The 19,972-nt window shown below is 42.7% G+C and overlaps 1 protein-coding gene across 1 annotated transcript in view; it reads right to left on the bottom strand.

Moving 5' to 3' along the window:
• The window catches only part of DNAH8 (dynein axonemal heavy chain 8), a 536,895-nt gene that overhangs the window by 119,442 nt on the left and 397,481 nt on the right, over nt 1-19,972 (bottom strand). The window contains exons 56-59 of the mRNA XM_065401473.1: nt 17,705-17,827; nt 15,899-16,112; nt 13,586-13,695; nt 4,183-4,346 (exon numbers count right to left, since the gene is read on the bottom strand). Coding sequence (XP_065257545.1) covers nt 4,183-4,346; nt 13,586-13,695; nt 15,899-16,112; nt 17,705-17,827 — 611 coding nt within the window. The remainder of the gene's footprint in view (nt 1-4,182; nt 4,347-13,585; nt 13,696-15,898; nt 16,113-17,704; nt 17,828-19,972) is intronic.

The following is a 19,972-nucleotide window of genomic DNA, read 5'->3' as shown; positions in this document are numbered from 1 at the left end:
GGAAATCTGTGAAAAGCTTGTGACCCTCAACAGGTAAATCTTCCACTGTGGATTGCACTTCCAAAGGAAAACCAGACAACTGAAGCCAGGAAACTTCTTTCATTACTCTTGTGGTGAAAATATACCTGGCTGCAGTGTCTGCCACATCAAGTGAAGCCTGCAAAGATGTTTTTGCCAAGAGCTGACCTTTCTTTATTATGGCACTAAACTGTTCTTGGTATTTCTGTGGCAAATGGTCAATAAAAACATTAAACTCATAGTTCAGATAGTCATATTTTGACATCAGTGCCTGATGATTAGCTATCCTGAACTGTAATGGCACTGAAGAGTAGCTCTTATGGGGTGACTTTTTGGGTATGTTGCCTGCCTAATTCACATGAACAGAGAATTTGGTGCTGGGTGAGAAAACAAAAAATCAAAATGCCTGGCCAGGATGTAGTATTTTTTTAATCAGCTTGCTTGCATGTAGTGGGGACTGTTGCTGCAGTTTGCCTGATGGTCTTGGTTGTGTCAAGAAGGGCTTAATTAACTGGCAGTGCCACCCAAGCTGAAGCAGAAGCGTGCAATATGTCAGGCAGCTTGTGATGGGAATCTTGGACTTCTTCGAAGGGAATTTGCAGGGTGTTAGCAACTTCCTTCATCAAGTACTGGAACTGGCAAAAGTCATCAGCTATTGATGGTGGTGGTGGCAGTACAGCCTCATCAGGTAATGAAGAAGGATATATTTGTAAGGGGGATAACCTCTGTATTCACTCCTGCCTCTTGCTCCTCAAAGGTCTCCTCTGCTGACTCACAGTGCAGGGGAGGGATGGATGATACCAGGTAATGAGGCCTTCTTTATTCCTTATAGGAGTTAATTGGGGCCCAGAAAAATTACTGGCAGTACATTCTCCATGGATTCCAGTAAGGCCAATGAGGAGACCATAAGGCATGGGGGGAGGTATCCAGAGTTCATCATCTTAAGTGTTAATAGGCAGGAATCTGATATTCTGCCTCTCTTGCATCTGCATCAGGGAATAATGTCTCCTGGAGTAAACTGGAGAGCCTTGAACAGCAAGTTTTGAGTCTGAACTGGACTATTCCTCCACATATTGTACAGGAGGTGACAATCCCTCTTCCTGGATACTAGAAGCTGGGAAAGAGACAGGTCTCACAAAACAGGAGCGATTGGTGACCAAGCAGGCCTTAGTATCAAGAGGTGTCTGGAAGTTGCAGGGAGGGGATATTCAGGCTCATTAGGTACCATAGGGTCGTTTAGGTATGGGAACTCCTGTGGTACTGAGAGCACAACTGAACTTGGTATGGGCACCAATGATGTTCCCAATGCTGTTGTCTGGGGCATTGGTGTCGGTACCAAGGGGACTGCAGATTCCATTGAAGCCGCTCTCTTGGTAACAGTAGTCTTTATTACCGAGCCCTTTACCGTTGAGGTACAGGACTTAGTTGAAGTCTTAAAGTGTTTCATAGTACCCAAAGTGCATAGAGTCTCACTAGCACCTCTCTCCAGGCCTGAGGTCTCCAGTGACTGAGTTTTCTTTGAGGAGGAACTCTCTGTTCTGCTCCTCTTATCCCCCTCCTTAGACTTGGAGCGGGAAGCTCTCGGTACTGCTGGTGCAGTTATCAGCCTGACTCATGGAAAGTATCAGAGACCAGAACCTTGCTGCTCTCTTTACCTTGAAAAGTCTTGGTGACCATGATCTTGACTTCAACAGGGCACTGACCGAAGTGGATGGTCCTTGTAGAGGGGGGTTCTCTGCACCTGGATCCAAAGCTGGTCTTAGGGATTGCTACATCATTAAGAGCCTGTATGTTATTTCCCTGTTCTTATGGGATCGCCCCTTAAAAGAAGTGCAAATCTTGAACTTGCTGAGTATATGAGAGTCTCCAAAACAACATATACACTGGGAATGCCCATCACAGCTTCTGGACAGCAGAGCCACCTTTTAAATCCCAGGGAGCTTGGCATTCCAGACAGAAGAAAATTTGTTTGTCACCCTCACAGCCCTATATAGCCTAGCTACAGGGTACAAGGTTATGTAGGGAGCATGCACAGGTCAAATAGGCACTGGTACCAAAAATCTCTGATCAAAGGCTCAGGGCTCATGTGCACCTGAAACGGAGAACCCACAGGTACACTACTTGAAGAAGAATCTTGTTTTTCGTACATCAGAAACTCTTACACTGCCACAGGCTAAGTGTGTGTGAGAGAGAAAGAAATATTTTTTTTATACTTTTGGCTTTGCCAGGGTGGAAGTAGATAAGTAGCAGTGTGTGAAATCTATTGTGCTGAATAGTAATGTTTATATACCCAACATTTTAGCATAGATAAATTCATCTTATGAAGATATTATCTGCAAATATGGCTGACAAAAGTACAGAAGAAGATACAGGGCATGTACCACTTCAAGACCTCTGAGTCTGGGACTAATTAGAAAGAAAAATAAGACAGAGTTTGTTCTTTATTACACACTGTTTCCTGTTGTGTCTATAGCACAGCATTTTTACTACTTTCACTTTGTAATATATACATGAAGAAATACAATATATATACAACTGTTTATAAAAAGTTAACATTTATTCACAGTTACTAACCTATGGTATTTGAAATATGAAAGAATTTCCCTAGGAAATTAGAATAGGAAACAACTGCATTATCTGAGATCTCAGTAGTAATTGTGGGTAAAGGTTGATTTTTAATGGTGATCACTATACTCTAGCTAGAATTTTAGTATGATTCCTGAGTGTAGGCATGTAGGAGTGCATGGCTATCCCTCACTGTCAATCTCCAAGAGAGGCCACGCCTCTTTGCTGTCACAAACCTGGAATGGCAGTCTGTACAAGGGGGAAATTAGCTGTCTCTAGGGCTCCAACCCACAGGCAGGGTAGAGTAGTGAACAGTTCAAGGGCCCAGGCCCTTAGGCAGGGGTGAGCACCAAACACAGTCTAGGGCTCAGTCAGTAGACCGACATAGCCTCCTGGTCTATGGGGTGGCAGAGGGTAGGGGGACACAGGCCCACCCGACTCCACCATGTCCCAGCCCAGGGCCCTAACAGTGGCAGAGTGCTCCACGATTGGGTCAGCGGGGATCCACCTGCAACATGCTGAGCTTGTATCAGGCTAGCACTCTTACCAGACGATTGTCTAGTTTCCCTGGGTTACTTCCTACTCTCCCCAGGTTTGGTACTTCAGTGTGGTGAGTGCCTGGTGTCTCCTCAGGGTACACTGCCAGTGGCGACCCCAGCAGTTCCTCAGCGTTGGTCGGGTCTGGCAGCTCTGGTAGCTTGTGCGAGTCCTCAGGGTAACGGAAGTCTTCTGTGGGCTCCTGAGTCAGCAGTGGGGAGAACGCATCCATCTCCTTTCGCAGCTGCTGCCCAGCTGAGCTACAGGGCTCGCCTTTTATACTTCCTGTTCCTGTCCTGCCCCTCTGCTTCCGGTGTGGTGAGTGTGGCCTTCCTGGTTCTGCCCACAAGGGGGCATCTGGCCATCCCTCACTGTCAATCGCCGAGGGCGGCCACGCATCTTTCCTACACTGAGCTAATGTGCCTATTCTTGAAAATAGTGCCATGGTACCTTTAATAACTAGACCTCTGTTTTATGAATCATTTGAACATGCCCAGGGGGAACGGGGCCATTGGTTTATTACAGGGCAGTCAAATTCATTCTGTGGAGTGGACTAAATTATATTTTTAATTATGATATGTGGGCCAGTGTATAAATTTAGGTCATCATACTACCGTCTTTTCACACCAGCCCTCTCTTTGATTTCAAGGAGAGGTCTGCACTGAGATCCAAGTTAGAATATGTCCTTTGGTGTTTTTCCATCCAATTATTGACCTAGCCCATTTAGACCTAAGTTGATATTTGTTGGGATAAAAGCACAAGGCAGGATGGTTGCAGAAAAATAAAACATCTTTAAACTTGGCCCTATATGGCTGATTTTCATCCCTGAAGAAAGAGCAAGAGTATATGACCATAAATATAATGGTCTCCCAATAATACTAAATATTGTAAAACATATAAAATTATGGAATTATTGAATGAACACCAAAGGACATACTCTAACATGGATCTCTGTGCAGACCTCTCCTTGACATCAGATGGAGAGCTTCTGCGAAAAGAATTAATGGTCTCCGAAAAGTACTAAATATCATAATACATACAAAAAATATAGAATTATTGTACCTGTCAGTAATGACTCTATTGCACTCATTTTTAAAAAGTGCCATAAGGGTAGTGATATCCTCACATTCTTCTGCTTTGATAGTTAACATTCCTTGCCAAATTCTGGAAAGGTCTCGAAGATTGAAGATATAATGAAACTTGGATGGTGTAGGCAGCATCTTTACCTAAAGCCGAAAATATAGTTATTGTTCAAACTCAAAGACATCTAAAAGGAAAGAAGAGTAATACACACTGAAAATAATAATGATACTTGCTTTCATATATTGCAACCTGGGCCTCCTCTTTCTCCCAGTGAAATCAGTAGCAAAAATCTCATTGATTTCAGTGGGAGCAGGATTAAGCCCTATATGTAAAATGTCAACACTTAGAAAATATAACCAAAAGTTCATATATTTTTCTGATTTTCGTTAAATAAAACCGATAACTTACAAAAGACATCTCAATCCCACTTCTAAAATATATTGATTAATATCTTGGTTGTGAATAGTCCTCGCAGATACAGAGCTATCAGGATGACTTGATGGCAAATGCACCAGTTCCAAAGGCAAACAGATTCCTGGCAGAGAGGGGACAATTGAGTTTCTCCTTGTCTGTTCACATGGATCATCACTGTCATACTGTCTGCCATGATTTGTACTGCCAGTCCTTGTATCATGAGAAGAAATGCCATGCAGACCAAACAAATCATTCTGAGTTCTGACCAGGGCCGGCTCCAGGCACCAGCCGACCAAGCACGTGCTTGGGGCGGCACCTTAGAAGGGGCGGCCAATGTTGGGGTGGCGGGGGGCACTCGCGGTGCTTTTTTTTTTTGTTCGGCGGGGTGGCGCTCGAGGGGTTTTTTTTGTTTTTTTCGGCGGGGGCTTTGGCGGCGCGGCCCAGCGCTCCAGGGGTTTGGGCGGGGTGGCGCTGGGGGGCGGGGCGGCGCTCAGGCAGCCCGGCGCAGCGCTCGGGGTGCAGGGGTTTGGGTGGCCCGGCCCGGCGCGGCACTCGGGGGGGGGGGGGGGCGGCCCGGCGCTCCAGGGGTTTGGCAGGCCCGGCGAGGTAAGGCGAGGCGCTGGGGGGGGGAGTTTGGGAGGCCCAGCGCGGCACTCGGGGTGTGGGGGTTTGGGCGGCCCGGCGAGGCGCTCGGGGGCGCTGGGGGGGGAGGGCGGGGGTTCAGCTGCGCGGCGCTCGGGGGGCGGGGGTTTGAGCGGCCCTGCGCTCCAGGGGTTTGGGCAGCGCGGCGCTGGGGGGAAGGGGGGTGTTACGGCGGGGCGGCGCTCTTCTTTTTTGCCTTGGGCTTTTCCTGTCTACCTGGTCAGTGCATCTGAGTTGAGAGTGCTGTCCAGAGCAGTCACAATGAAGCACTGTGGGATAGCTCCCGGAGACCAATAACGTTGAATTCCGTCCACACTACCCCAAATCCGACCCGCAAAGGCCGATTTCAGCGCTAATCCCCTTGTCGGAGGTGGAGTAAAGAAACCAGTTTAAAGGGCCCTTTAAGTCGAAAAAAAGGGCTTCGTTGTGTGGACGTGTCCAGGCCTAATTCGATTTAACGCTGCTAAATTCAACCTAAACTCGTAGTGTAGACCAGGCCTAAGTCTTTGCATAAAATAACAGGCCCTAGACTCCCTCACAGACCAACAGGGGTAATATGAGTGAGAACTTGGTCAGTGGACAGGGGACACCTCCCTGTTGTGTTCAGAGACTGATGAAGAAAAGGAATATTCCTCCTCCAGGGATGGAGGAGGACTACAGAGTGATCTTGTCAATGGTGAAGAAGTGCCGGGTACCATGGCAGTGGCTGGTACCATAGGAGGAACCTTTACTACAGAGGACAATATAGTTGGTTCTGTTAGGTCAGTTGGTACCACAAATGACTTCAGTGCCGAGAAGGTTAGAATCGAGAGGAGTGGAAAAGAGATCATCAGCACCAGTGTCATGGGTGAAAAGGTCATCAATACAGAGTGAATCGACATCAGCACCACAGAATTGGTACCAGGCACAGCCTGGAACTTCTCCTGAAATAGTACTGTCAGTCAGCTACCAGTCTTCATCAGGGTATCAGTGGGACACATTCCAGGCCATGAACTACCCTTAGAGAGAGTGAGGTGAAGTAAGCTATTTTTTTCCCCACTAAGGCCCAGAAAAGGCAACCTGTACTTATGTTCCACAGAGGAACAGTGCTCCTGTCTACCACCATCAGAAGACTTTGCCAAGGAGGAATTGGCAGTCTTGCTAGTCTCTGAAGCCAAGGTTTTCTTAGAAGAAAAGGCCTGGGAACTAGGGATTGAGTCAGAGCTAGCAGGAGCACTCCTAGACAAAGGCTGTTCAGGCCCAGGGAGTTATTTTCTCTGAGATAGGTCTAAAAGAAAAAGTCCAAAAGAAAAAGCCTAAGGTGTGCCTTTCTTGTTTTCTGCATTCTTTTTGAGAAAGAACAGCAGATAGAGCAATGTCCTTCCCCAGAGCTAAAAAAGGCATCTTGAGTGACAGTTATTTAGTGGCATGAATGCCTCACAAGAAAGGCGATTCTTGAACCCAGGAGGCCTTGGTTGAGTCACAAGGGCTAACTCCCAATACCAGGAAAAATTTCCCTAAAACTATGAAGAAACATATAGAGTTTTTTCTTTCTTTTGTTAAACCCAATGTGCATACCTACACTATTTACACTAACTAACTAACACTACTCCAACTATATTAAGACCTAATTTACAGAACTATTACAGAAACATTTTTTGGGTTACGCAGTCTGCAAGAGAAACAGACATTGCTAAGGGTTCTATCTCACAGCCATGGACAGTAAGAAGAAACAGAGTAATGGTTTGGCACAGAGTAATGGGGGTAGGGGGTGTTGTACTCAGGGTGCAAGCATGGCCCCAAGCATTTCTGGCCAAAAGGATCTGATCTTGCACACATGGAGCACATGCACCAGAAGTGGAATACATATGGACAATCACTCGAAGAACAACCTGAGTTCTGTTCTTGGCTGTCAGAGAGGAGTGTAGTCTAGTGGTTAGAACAGTAGCTATAGACTACATAGAGAAACACAGAGGGTTGACAGTTTCTTTCTGAGAGCCAGTGTGGTGTCTGCCATATTAGCAAGCTGGTATCTATTCCCAGTTCTACTATAAATTACTTTGTGCATCCTCTTAGTTAACTTATGTGTCAAATGGAGTAGTTGATATTTGACCTCCTCTTAAGGTATAGGTATGCTCAATAATCAAGGCTGTGAAGTGCACAGAAATATAAACAGCAGTGAGCAGAACAGGTAAGATTTGAACTCATGGTCTCCTGGCTCTCAACACACTGCATGTTTAATTCAGCTGAAGTATATTTTCAGGAGGATTGTTCACTTCACCTTTTCCCCCAACAAGGAACCTGATTCAGTTGAAATACAGTACACTGAAGAGCTCCCCCTGTCCCAGGAATGCATCATTGTACTGGAGTCATGGAGGGCCGATATGGATTTGCTAAGCCCTCCTATACACTTAGCTCCCTCCCATTTCCTCCCCATTCTGCTGTGTCTCTTTTCCTACCTCAAACATCCCCACACTCTCCATATCCTCACACACCTTAGAGAAAGTAAATGGACATCTCTTTCTCAATTTCATGAGCCCCTAAACTTGCTGTATTAAAACTGCAGGAAATCCCATACACAAAAACTTTGTTTAAAAGGTTTACGGTTGGAGTGACTTCCTGTGATGGGGCGCCTCGACTCCTATCCTCTTTGCGTCAGACTACTCAGAGACCTTCCATTTCATCAATACCCCCATGCAGTTTATTTATAGCGGTTCACTCTACCACCTTTACATACTAGGGCAGTTGTGGTATTTATGTTATCCGGTTTCACTACCCCTTCTACTGAAAGGGCAGAGGGAGGGGTTAAAAGTATCTCCACCAAAAGAACACCTTTTTCTCAGGCACTGGTAACTTTTCTTTTTCTTTCTTTCTTTCTTTCTTTCTTTCTTTCTTTCTTTCTTTCTTTCTTTCTTTCTTTTCTGTTTTCCACCCACCTTTTGCACTTCCTTCCTGTGCTCTTTTATCCAGTTTCCTTGTTAATGGACTAGTTAGCTCGTTAACTTCCCAACCCCAATCTGATCAGATAATCACGAATTCATCTCCTTAACCAGGCCCTATCTGGGGCTCAATTGGTTAAACAGTGACCAGAGTGCTGGTTCAGTTGCTGATTCCCAGCACTCTATCACACACCTCCCCACCTTGCCTGATGGAAAGGTGTTTGATTCCCTTCACTCTCCTCACTTTACTGGAGGCATTATTTGGCTTCAATCTTTCTTTGCTCACAGGATAGTCACCTAGAGTCCCCTTGTAAGATATGTCCATTCTCCACCCACAAAAATCACATTTGGTGGATGGAAATTGCCCTCATAATTCCACTTCAGCCCACAGGTCCTTGCACTGGGAGCAACCTGGGGGGCCAGGTTTTTCATTCTCACCCCTTTTATTTTGTGGAGGGGTCTGCTGGTGCCACTGTTCCTCCTGGCTACCTGTGGTCACTTGTTCCCCCAACAACTCCATACTGCTCTTGGGGTCCCTTCCTTTGTCATTCTAAAGCAGAAGATCTGATAACTGATTGACCACTGTTAACAAACGGGTTATTTTCATTCCCTGAACCCATTTCCTTGTTTTTCTTTTTTCCTTCTCCCTTAATCTCTCAGGGTACTTCCTGCATTGCTGGCACATGATGGCATGTAAGGCACGCCATCAGAGGCTCATTTACTTGCACCTCTACTAATGTGATATATGCCATCGTGTGCCAGCAATGCTCCTCTGCCATGTACATTGGCCAAACTGGACAGTCTCTACGTAAAATGGGACACAAATCAGACATCAGGAATGGTAACATACAAAAGCCAGTAGGAGAACACTTCAATCTCCCTGGACACTTAATAACAGATTTAAAAGTAGCCATACTTCCAAAAAAACCTTCAAAAACAGACTTCAAAGAGAAACTGCTGAGCTACAATTCATTTGCAAACTTAACACCATCAGTTTGGGCTTGAATAGGGACTGGGAGTGGCTGGCTCACTACAAAAGCAATTTCCCTCTCTTGATATTGACACCTCCTCATCAATTACACTGCTCTACAGCCAAAATGCTTCTGAAATAAATGTAGTCAAACTTTACTAATTCTGGGTCACTGAGAACGAAAATGATGCTTAAAATTCTTGATTGGCTCTAGTTTTCAAGATATGCTATTGGGTCAGTATATACGATCCTTGACTTGGGAATGGCGGAGGATAAGTGAGTTATAAAGGGAAGGGATCTCAATTTAAACCAGAAATGACTAAAATACATCTTTGACTGGATCTATAAATAAATCTATGACTGGGTTTGGACAGTACTTGCTTTTTAGGCAAAACAATGAATGATGCAATCTGAAGCTAGTATTGCATCATACATGATATGAATTGCATCATGTTATTCCAAGAAGTCATGGATGATGCAGTCATAACGAAGCTTACATCACTCTGCTGAACAAATTGCCCTATATCAGGCTCTAGAAATCATACAGTGTCGTGCTCTCTTATTTGTCAGTGTTTGATTTTGCAAAGGGACACATTTCTGTTTAGCCAAAGTGAGCAGAGATGCCTCGTACTTGTGTGAACAGTGCAGATAACTTCTGCTATGTTTGTGGTGAAGTGACTTTTGCATCACAAAAGCGCAGTGTAACCACTATGGTTAAGAAAGCCTATCACCTTTATTTTGGCTGCAAAATTGGAGATCAGGACAAGAGGTGGGCCCCACACATATGCTGCAACACTTGTGCAACAAATCTTCGCCAGTGGTTGAACAGGAAAAGGAAATCTATGCTTTTTGCAGTGCCAATGATTTGGAGAGAGCCAACAGATCATACCAGCAATTGTTACTTCTGCATGGTGCCTCCAGTTGGGAAAGGTGTGTCAAAGAAGAAAAAGTGGACTGTGCATTATCCAAACATTCCATCAGCTATACGCCCAGTACCCCACGGAGAAGGACTGCCGGTTCCTGATGCACCAGAATCATTCTCACTTGAGTCAGACGAGGAAAAGAGGAAGAGGGTGAAACTTCTGGTCCTGAACCATCGATGTCACAGGACCCACATTTTCTCCCATCCTCCTCCTCTGAACCACACCTCATAACACAAGGTGAACTGAATGACCTTGTCAGGGATTTGGAACTACCCAAGAGTAAGGCAGAGCGGTTGGGATCCAGACTACAGCAGTGGAATCTCCTGGCAGGTGATGTTAGGGTTTCCATGTTCCATGACCGTCAAAAGGATCTTGTCCCATTCTTCTTCATGGAAGGTGATCTTGTAGCCTGCAACAACATCGATGGTGTGATGGCAGCCCTCAACATCGTTCACGATCCAGATGAGTGGAGACTGTTCATTGATTCATCGAAGACGAGTCTTAAAGCTGTTTTACTGCATAATGGCAATGTTTTGCCATCAATTCCAGTTGGTCATGCAGTCCATATGAAGGAAACCTATGACAACATGAAACAACTTTTGAGGTGCATAAACTATGACCAACATCAGTGGCAGCTTTGTGGCGATTTGAAGGTTGTTGCTCTCTTGCTTGGTCTGCAGACTGGATACACAAAGTACTGCTGTTTTCTCTGCGAATGAGATAGTCGTGCAAGAGATTCCCACTACATCAAGAAAGATTGGCCACTCCGACAGTCATTGGAGCATGGGAGGAAAAGTGTTCAGCATCCACCACTTGTTGAATCAAGGAAGATTTTGTTACCACCCTTACACATCAAGCTGGGTCTGATGAAGAACTTTGTCAAGGCCATTGACAAAACACAAGCAGCTTTCAAGTACCTCCGTGGAAAATGTCCAAGGTTAAGTGAAGCTAAGATAAAGGAAGGTGTCTTTGTTGGTCCTCAGATTCGTGAACTTCTTCGAGATGATGCATTTGACCATGCACTGCGTGGCAAGGAAAAGACGGCATGGAAAGCCTTCCAGTTAGTGGCAATAAATTTTCTCGGAAACAACAAGGCAGACAACTACAGGTTGTTGGTGGAAAACCTCCTCAAGGCATACAAAAGCCTTGGTTGCAACATGTCACTAAAGATACATTTTTTGCACTCTCATCTAGATTTTTTTCCACCGAACTGCGGAGCAGTGAGCGACGAGCACGGCGAGCGATTTCACCAGGACATTGCAACAATGGAGAAACGCTATCAGGGCAAATGGAGCCCATCAATGCTTGCAGACTATTGCTGGACAGTGACAAGAGATGCTCCATTTAATGAATACAAGAGACAAGCCAAGAAGCGCCGAGTAGACACTGAATAGGACTAAACTATGTACATAATAGATTTTTGCTTTTTGTTTCAGAATAAATTTGATTTATATAACCCTTTTGCTGATTTTTAAAGTGTTACATAAACAGGACAGGTGAAATATTATCATGTAAAGCAACCATAAACACATGAAAAGACCTAGGTTTACAATTTATGATTAAAACTCTACTATCTACACAATATACATAGACATAAAATGTAAAAACTTAAATATCTTAGAAACAGTAGCCAATCAGTTGTTTTAATTGTCATATTTGAATTCAGCACATCAAAATACATAATAAATAGCACATTTTATCTCTGAAGCAGACGACTTCTCAAAAATTGTAGACCAGTGTTATTGGGAGACTACATCCACACTGACTAAATTGGCCTTCAACGTTGGTTCTCCACATGTAAGGTAACTCCCTTCTCTTTATGTGCCAATATATATTTATGACTGTATCTGTAATTTTCACTCCATGCAGCTGAAGAAGTGAGTTTTTTACCCAAGAAAGCCTATGCCCAAATAAATCTGTTAGTCTTTAAGGTGCCACCGGACTCCTCGTTGTTTTTGTGGATACAGACTAACATGGCTACCCTTCTGATACTTTATATTGATATAACTGTGTTCACACTAGGGGTGTTGTACAGCTTTTACTATGCCAGTATAGTGAAAATGGTACAACTTTTGTGTGTAGAGAAGCCCCAAAAGAAAAAAGAGAAAGGATAAAATTATAAAGAGCTGCATGATCTATTGTGAGTAACAGCTCATTGGCACCATGAGTGAGTGGGCTTGGGGAGTAACACCACTTTCCCCCACCACTTTGCCCTAACCCAAAGAACCTAGCAGAACCTAGTGGAGCATCTGAGACCCCTCTAAGAGGAGCCATGGTCATGAAGTCCAGTGGAGCATATGAGTTTCATCAAGGGAAAGCCCAATACGAAGAACCCAGCAGAGCAAGCAGACCCCATTGAGGGAAAGCCAAGCCCAAGGGGCCCAGCGAGCATTCTTGATCACATTTGGAACATCTGTGTAATCTACTCTGAGTGGCATCTCATGTTGGTTGATCTTTGAAGGGTCAGAATCCATTAGCTATGGATGTAAGATCTTAACTACAGTTTCTGCTAAGAACTTTTCAATATAGGCCCAGAGTCCAGAGCTTGGCTTGGGCTATGGGGGCTGGCTAATATAGAACAATACATAGCTCAGAGGAAGCTGGGGTAAACAGATAACCTTGTGTGTTTCAAGTCAGTGAGCGGAGTCAGCATAACTCCGAATGTAACTGGGCGTCCTTATCGTGAGTTATAGATACCTGAAGCGCTGAGAAAGGCCTCACGGTTACTCCCTAATGCAGGGAGGAGATAGTGGTACAATACCCCTCAGATCCTAGACAAAGTTCGGGGAGAGGCCTAATATGATTGACATGAGTTATGACACCCTCCCCTCACAGATATATGCCAGTCCTAGCCCACAGAAATGCAAGGGTAAACTTGTGAAATTGTTAAGTACTAATTACTGCTTTTTCGCTTTAAATCTCTAGGAATGTACCTGTTGGTCAACCGAGAGAGCTGCTACCTCATTCCCCTGGACCCCAAAATTAGGATTTAACCTATACACTTTAATAGACATAGTTTGGGGGTAATTACCTGTGTGTCAGCAATATGTTAATTTGGGCCATGGGTGGAACCATTATGTAATCTTTTAGACCATTGGCTTGTGTGCTTATCTTGTCTTGCTGTTAAAACCTATCCAGGGGTTTGGGAAAACCCATCCCTGTCCCTTCTCTCCACCCAATGAGCACCATGTATAATCTATTGTAACTAATTGTTTTGCAGTGTCTCTGACCCTAATAAGCAAAGTGACACTCCGCCAGCGCTGTGCGTAATAAACTACTGTGCTTGACTCTACCCGGTGTGGATTATTGTTCCTTCAATCTTATTTTTGAGCATAGTTTGGAAGAGAATCACCCATATTTCCCCCCCTCATTGACCCCTGATCACAGTGGGTAACCACTGTGGGTAGTTTTATGAAATATGTTTTTAAAATTTTGAAATAAGCACCTAACTTATGGTAATAGGCACCCTGTTAATAAACAGTGAATACAGCTCCATTATTTCCTGTATTCTGTACCTTAGTCCATTGCCACAATATTCTGCCAGCTGGAACTAATTTCTTTATCATGTCACATATTTCAGGATTGAATTTTCTGCATGGATGAAAGTATCCACAGCCAATTATTCCTGAAAAATAAGATGCAGTATACAACTTCAGAATGATTGCAAGATATAATTAATTCTTTCCTAAGAAAGAAAGGTTATTTACCTTACAGTAGCCATGGTTCATTGAGATACATTGTCTACATAGATTACACTTGTGGTCTGGTGCACAGGCCACCCATGCATGTGAGATTGGATTTTTTTGGCCAGCAGTGTCCATTGGGGCTGTACCTGTGCCCTAGATGCCCTTGCAATTACACCCCTGAAGGACATAAAGAGTGGAATGGGCCTAACCATCTTTCAGTTCCTTTACCATTACAGAATTCAAGTGATATAGGATTCTGAAGTAGCAGAGAAGGAAGGTGTGTCAGAGAATCAATGGGAACAATGCATCTCAAAGAACTGCAGTTACTGTAAGGTAAGTAACCATTTTTTCTTCTTTGAGTGATTGTCAACATGGATTCCACTTCTAGTGACTAGCAAGCAAGGACCTCATAATCAGGAGGTGGGTGCTTGGAGTCCTATTTTAATAATAGTTGCAAGACAGGTCTGCCTAAGAGGGCATCAAATTTTGAGGTCTCAACTAAGGAATAGTGCTGGATAAAAGTGTGCACTGATCCTCATGTAGCTGCCCTGAAAATTTCTGAAATTGATATGCTTCCCAAAGAAGCTGCAGAAGTTGCCTGAGCCCTGGTGGAGTGGCCCATGATCCACAATGTAGGAGTGTAGTGTGCAAAGCTGGCTTTATGCTACCTTTGCAGCACCCTAGCTCTGGGGCCCATTCAGCCCTAACTTAATTAGAGCAACTTCAGGACTGTTCTAACCTATGCCCATTTATCTATGACCTCAATGGGCTGTTCAGGCTGCCAAAAACAGCTGAAGTATAAAAACACCTCAGCTGCAAACCCTCTACCCCTAGCTATACTGGGGGGGGTAGCACAGTGTTAATATATATAGAGATATACCTATCTCATAGAACTGGAAAGGACCCTGAAAGGTCATTGAGTACAGTTCCCCGCCTTCACTAACAAGACCAAGTATTGTCCCTGACAGGTTTCTTTTGTTTCGCCCAGATCCCTCAGTAGCCCCTTGAAGGATTGAATTTATAACCCTAGGTTTAGGGAGCCAATGCTCAAACCACTGACCTATCCCTGCCCCTGAGTTCAGAGAGTCCCCCTAGGCTAGAGGATTTCCCAAGTAGCCTGTTAAGCTGGCCTTATGTCCCCCTTTGCATCCTAAGAACAAGTTGGGTACACTGTTTTTTTTATACTATTCATGTGAATTATTAGAGATTTATGGGGGCAAAAGGGTAGTTGAAAATCATGACTGTTTGCAAGTCTATTTTCAATAAACAGATTTTGAAAAGTGTAATATAGAGTCCTTCTTGTTAACATGCAATTTTCATTTTTGTAATTCTAAATTCTATTCTGAGATCTGAAATTTATTCTGTATCCTACCAAAACAAACTCCACAAATGACACAACCAGATCATACCTGCCAAAACCCAGACAGCTATGAAAAGGGACACTCGGTGAGAATAATAGGTACAGACCCTCTAACTCACCTGAACACATTTGACTGGGCGAAAAATTGAGTCAACTAGAATGTTCCATCTAGTGCACTGGGAGCTAAGATGCCTGTTATGAACAGCACCAGTTCAGGGAGCTATGTTCCTTACATGGCTTTTGATGTTAGCAATATCATCAACTATTTTAGAGGAAATTATATTGGTCATGTATTGTGAAGTCAGAGAGGAAAGCATTAATTAACTGCTAATTTTTCTTAACATATGTTTGTTCGTAATTCAGAAGCCTACACATATATTTTGTTAGGGTGGAATTCACCTAATTTCAGAGGGCCTACACCAGGCCTTCACCAGGGACCTAAGAGGTGAACTGGACCTTGAATGGGCCCTTTGCAATAAGACAAATTTCACCCTAAATGATTTGGTAACTGAAAACTTTTAAAAAGATTTATTGTGTATTTAAAATTAGAAGTATTTAATTCACCTTTAAGTCACAAATCAACTGAATCTGACTGTCTCATTCTAATGCAAGGCCCAATTCTCCTCCCACTTGCACAATTTTACCCTAGTACAACTCCAATTATTTCATTGGAGTTACTCCTGATCTAAAATTGTGTAAGAGGACAATCAGGACTCAAGTTTATAAATTGTACATGTATTAGCCTACAGTAAAATAAATCAAAATTACAAAAAAAAGAATACCAAAAATTTTGTCTATGGATGCATTGGATGGTAGTGTGCAATTAAACACAGTAAACTGCCTTTTTAAACGCTGTGGGATATCATTACGGCCTCCTCCAGGGTGTATCATAGCTGCTACTAACTGTACATCAACAATTGTAGTGAAGTCTCCAGGTTTATCCAAACTGTACATTCCTTCCATTTCCATCATCTGACGAACTATTTCATTTGTTACCTATAAGATTATAAAACAAATATTAATTACTATTTTAAAGGAAGAAAATGGAAATATATGCATCTTCTAATTTTCTTTCGTCTTGCAATCTCTCCTCTAATCCTCAGAGAAATTTGTATTTATCTGAGTCCAGACACAGACCACAACAGCTCCAAGACTTTCAAGATCACTTATAAGGCACTACCTTACCTACATGGCAAACCACCAGAAATTTTTTTTAGAGCTTTAAGATATAACTAAATGGTAATAAAAAACACTGGCTTACTCATTTTGACCAAATAAAGAAGTATTGCCTTGTGGTTAAGGCACTGAACTGGTACTCAGAGGAGCTGGGTTCAGTTCCTAACTGTGCTGCAGACTTCTGTGTGGCCATGGACAAATCACTTAATCTCTCCATGGCTCACTTTCCCATTTTGAAAAATGGGGAAAATACTGCTACTTGCTTTCTCCCAACCTTTCTCTATCTTGTCTATTTAGATTATAAGCTCTTCGGGAAAAGACAGCTTCTAAATATATGAATGTACTGTGCTTAACAAATGGAACCAGCCTTGTCTGGAGACCTAGGCTCTACCATAATACAAACAATAATGGTAAAATTGGCACATATACCGCCCATGAAATATCTTCAAGCCAATATTTATATCAGTTGGTCTTCCCATTTGTTGGGATGTTCTGGTGAAAAGATTAATAGAAGGAAATTATTAGGTGAGTATATTTAGTATTCCCCAGCATAATTTCTCCATTAATCATTGATAAGGAAATGTATCCATCCAAAAGGTTACTGGTGACCTTGGGAAGTGAGTGTGTCCTAAATCTCCTCAGGAGCTGAGTTTCCTAACACCTATATGTTTCCACAAGGCACTATCTTATGTATCTGGTTATGGAAACTTCCATGACTTCTTTCCTTTGCTTTTTGGGTGGCAAGAGACATACGAGGCTGTGGGTCTTTCTTATGTGCTGTGTTCAAGGAAAACAGATTCATTGTGCTCTTTGTACATCTATATCTTGCCATCTGTTTTCTGTGGTGTGAACTGGCTTTGGATAAGCACAGTAGAATGAGAAGAGTACAATATCTTGGGATATGTGGAATGGAATATTCTTATTTTAAATAACTCTAGGAGCAATACTAAGAACTACTTTATCTGCGTACAAGACATGATATGGCTTTTCCACAAATAATACAGAACTCTTTTGCAGAAATGTATGGTTTACTACAACTGACTGGTCCTGTCAATTTAATGTCAGGCTGAACATTTGAATAACATGCTGTTTTAGGGATTATACTGCTTTCATTAGAGCTTTTAAAAAAATGACAAAGTTAAGGATAATATATGAAATATGACTCCTAAGTACAAGATATATCTTCAAAATATCTATTCTACTCCCTGATGTTTGTTTAATAATTACACCATAATCATATGGATTTTCTATGATTTACAGTTTAATAAAAACACTGCATTGTAAAAAGGAGTAAAATGTTTACTGTATATGAGAAAAAATCTGACTGATAAAATCTGAGATTCAAATATTCTTGTTAAATACTACAGAATATATTTTAGTCATATATTCTTATATGAAGTTTTCTTCTATACCTGATCTCCCCATTCATTAATTATTGGCATATTAATATCATCAATAAACACGGTCATTCTTCTCCCGCCTGGTGGTCCATAAGTACTTCCCATGCGTTTGTCCACATAACTCTCTATTGTCCTCTAAAGAAAAATAAAAAGTTCTAATTTAGTATCTACAATACCAGCATATTTTTAAAATATTTTATATTTATATTTGGAAAGGATTTTATTAAAAATTTGCTGCTTGTTGCCTTAAGATAATGGAAAATTTCTTATCTGATCATTTTCTTTTTGTCAGCAGTTTCTCATCTCATTCTTCGCAAATAGGCTGTCTCTCTCCCCCACGGAACTCAAAGGTAGTCTGGAATTATTCCTGGAGGATTTGGGACTAAAACCCCTCACCTCATGCCACCAGGAGAATTTTTCCAAAGTCGTAAAAAGACTCCTAACAACTGATTATTAGCATTAAGACGATAACCTCAAATTATATTAATGAACCTTAAGGTGTACTGAAGTCTTCATTTAGAGAAAAAAATCAATTTGTTTTGAATTGTATTTTGGTCATTTAACAAACTACTAGGGTGGGTAGATTGAGGAGATTGATCAACTAAGACATTTTCAGTTCTGGTGCACAGCTTCTCCCCTCAAAATTCACTAATGGGCAATAAAGAGTAATGAATTACTAAAGCAAGATGAGAAAGAATAAACTAGAATTTCAATTATTAATTACAGTAGAATAATAAGCAGAAGAGGAGGTTCCTGAGTTCCTTCTCTACAACAGAGCCTGCACCAAACTCCAAAGTAGAGGGGAGGAGGGTGAGTAGTGGAGCACCCACATGGACACTCATCTCGAAGAACGTCAGTTATTGCACAAGGTGAGTAACCATCTCTTCCTCTTTGTGGGTACTCCACTCCAGGTGACTTAAAAGCAGTATCTCTTAGGATGGTAGGGACTTCGGATCTGGTAAGAAAGCCATTGACAGCAAAGCTTGGCCCACTCGAGTGTCCATCAGGGGTCCCTGTGTGAGAGCGTAATGTTTGACAAAGGTGTGCTCCGAAGCCCAGGTGGCAGTCTTGTAGAAAAGGGCAACAAAAATGATTAGGGATATGGAGTGTCTGCCATATGAGGAGAGATTAATATGACTGGGACTTTTCAGCTTGGAAAAAAGACAACTAAGGGGGGATATGGTCTATAAAATCATGACTGGTGTGGAGAAAGTAAATAAGGAAGTGTTATTTACTCCTCATAACACAAGAACTAGGGGTCACCAAATGAAATTAATAGGCAGCAGGTTTAAAACAAAAAAAGGAAGTATTTTTTCACACAACACACAGTCAATCTGTGGAACTCCTTGCCAGAGGATGTTGTGAAAGCCAAGACTATAACAGGGTTCAAAAAAGAACTAGATAAATTCATGGAGGATAGGTCCATCGATGGCTATTAGCCAGGATGGGCAGGGATGGTGTCCTAGCCTCTGTTTGCCAGAAGCTGGGAATGGGTGACAGGGGATGGATCACTTGATGATTACCTGTTCTGTTCATTCCCTCTGGGGTACCTGACATTGGCCACTGTCGGAAGACAGGATACTGCACTAGATGGACCTTTGGTCTGACCCCGTATGGCCGTTCTTATGTTCTTATGCCGGCGAGGGGGATGTTACGTAGAAATGCTATAGAGGATGACACAGATCTAGTAGAGTGTGTCTTGACTGAAGTTGGAGGTTGTATGTGCTTTAGTTGGTAGCATAAGCGGATGCAGTCTGATATCCAGTTAGATATTCTTTGGGTGGATATCGATTTGCCCTTAGAGTGTTCTGCTATTGAGATAAAAAGTTTAGGGGAAGCCCTAAATGGCTTACTTCTATCCAAATAAAAAGATAATGCCCTGCAAATATCAAGGGTGTGCATTGCTGCTTCTAAAGGATTCACATGCTTAGGAAAGAAGGTTGGTAGATGAATAAGTTCGTTGAGGTGGAAGGACGAATGCACCTTAGGGAGAAATTTAGGATGAGTTCAAAGCGTGACTTTATCTTTAAAAAAGATAGTGTACAGAGGTTCAGCCGTGAGTGCTCCAAGTTCTCCCATGCATCTGGCGGATGTAATTGCCATTAAAAATGCAGCTTTCATGGATAGGTGCAGTAGGGAGCAGGTTGTTAGTGGTTCAAAAGGTTTGTGCATCAGGGCTATGAGGACCAAGTGTAAGTCCACTGGTTGAATGGGTGGTCTAGTGTCCGGATACAGGGTTTGGATGCCCTGGAGGAATCTCTTTGTGATTGCCCACCCTAA

The sequence above is a fragment of the Emys orbicularis genome, chromosome 3 (genome assembly GCF_028017835.1).
Source record: "Emys orbicularis isolate rEmyOrb1 chromosome 3, rEmyOrb1.hap1, whole genome shotgun sequence".
Taxonomy (NCBI): Eukaryota; Metazoa; Chordata; order Testudines; family Emydidae; genus Emys; species Emys orbicularis.
Note: the sequence above shows the minus strand (reverse complement) of the source record. Positions and strands in the feature narration are given on the sequence as shown.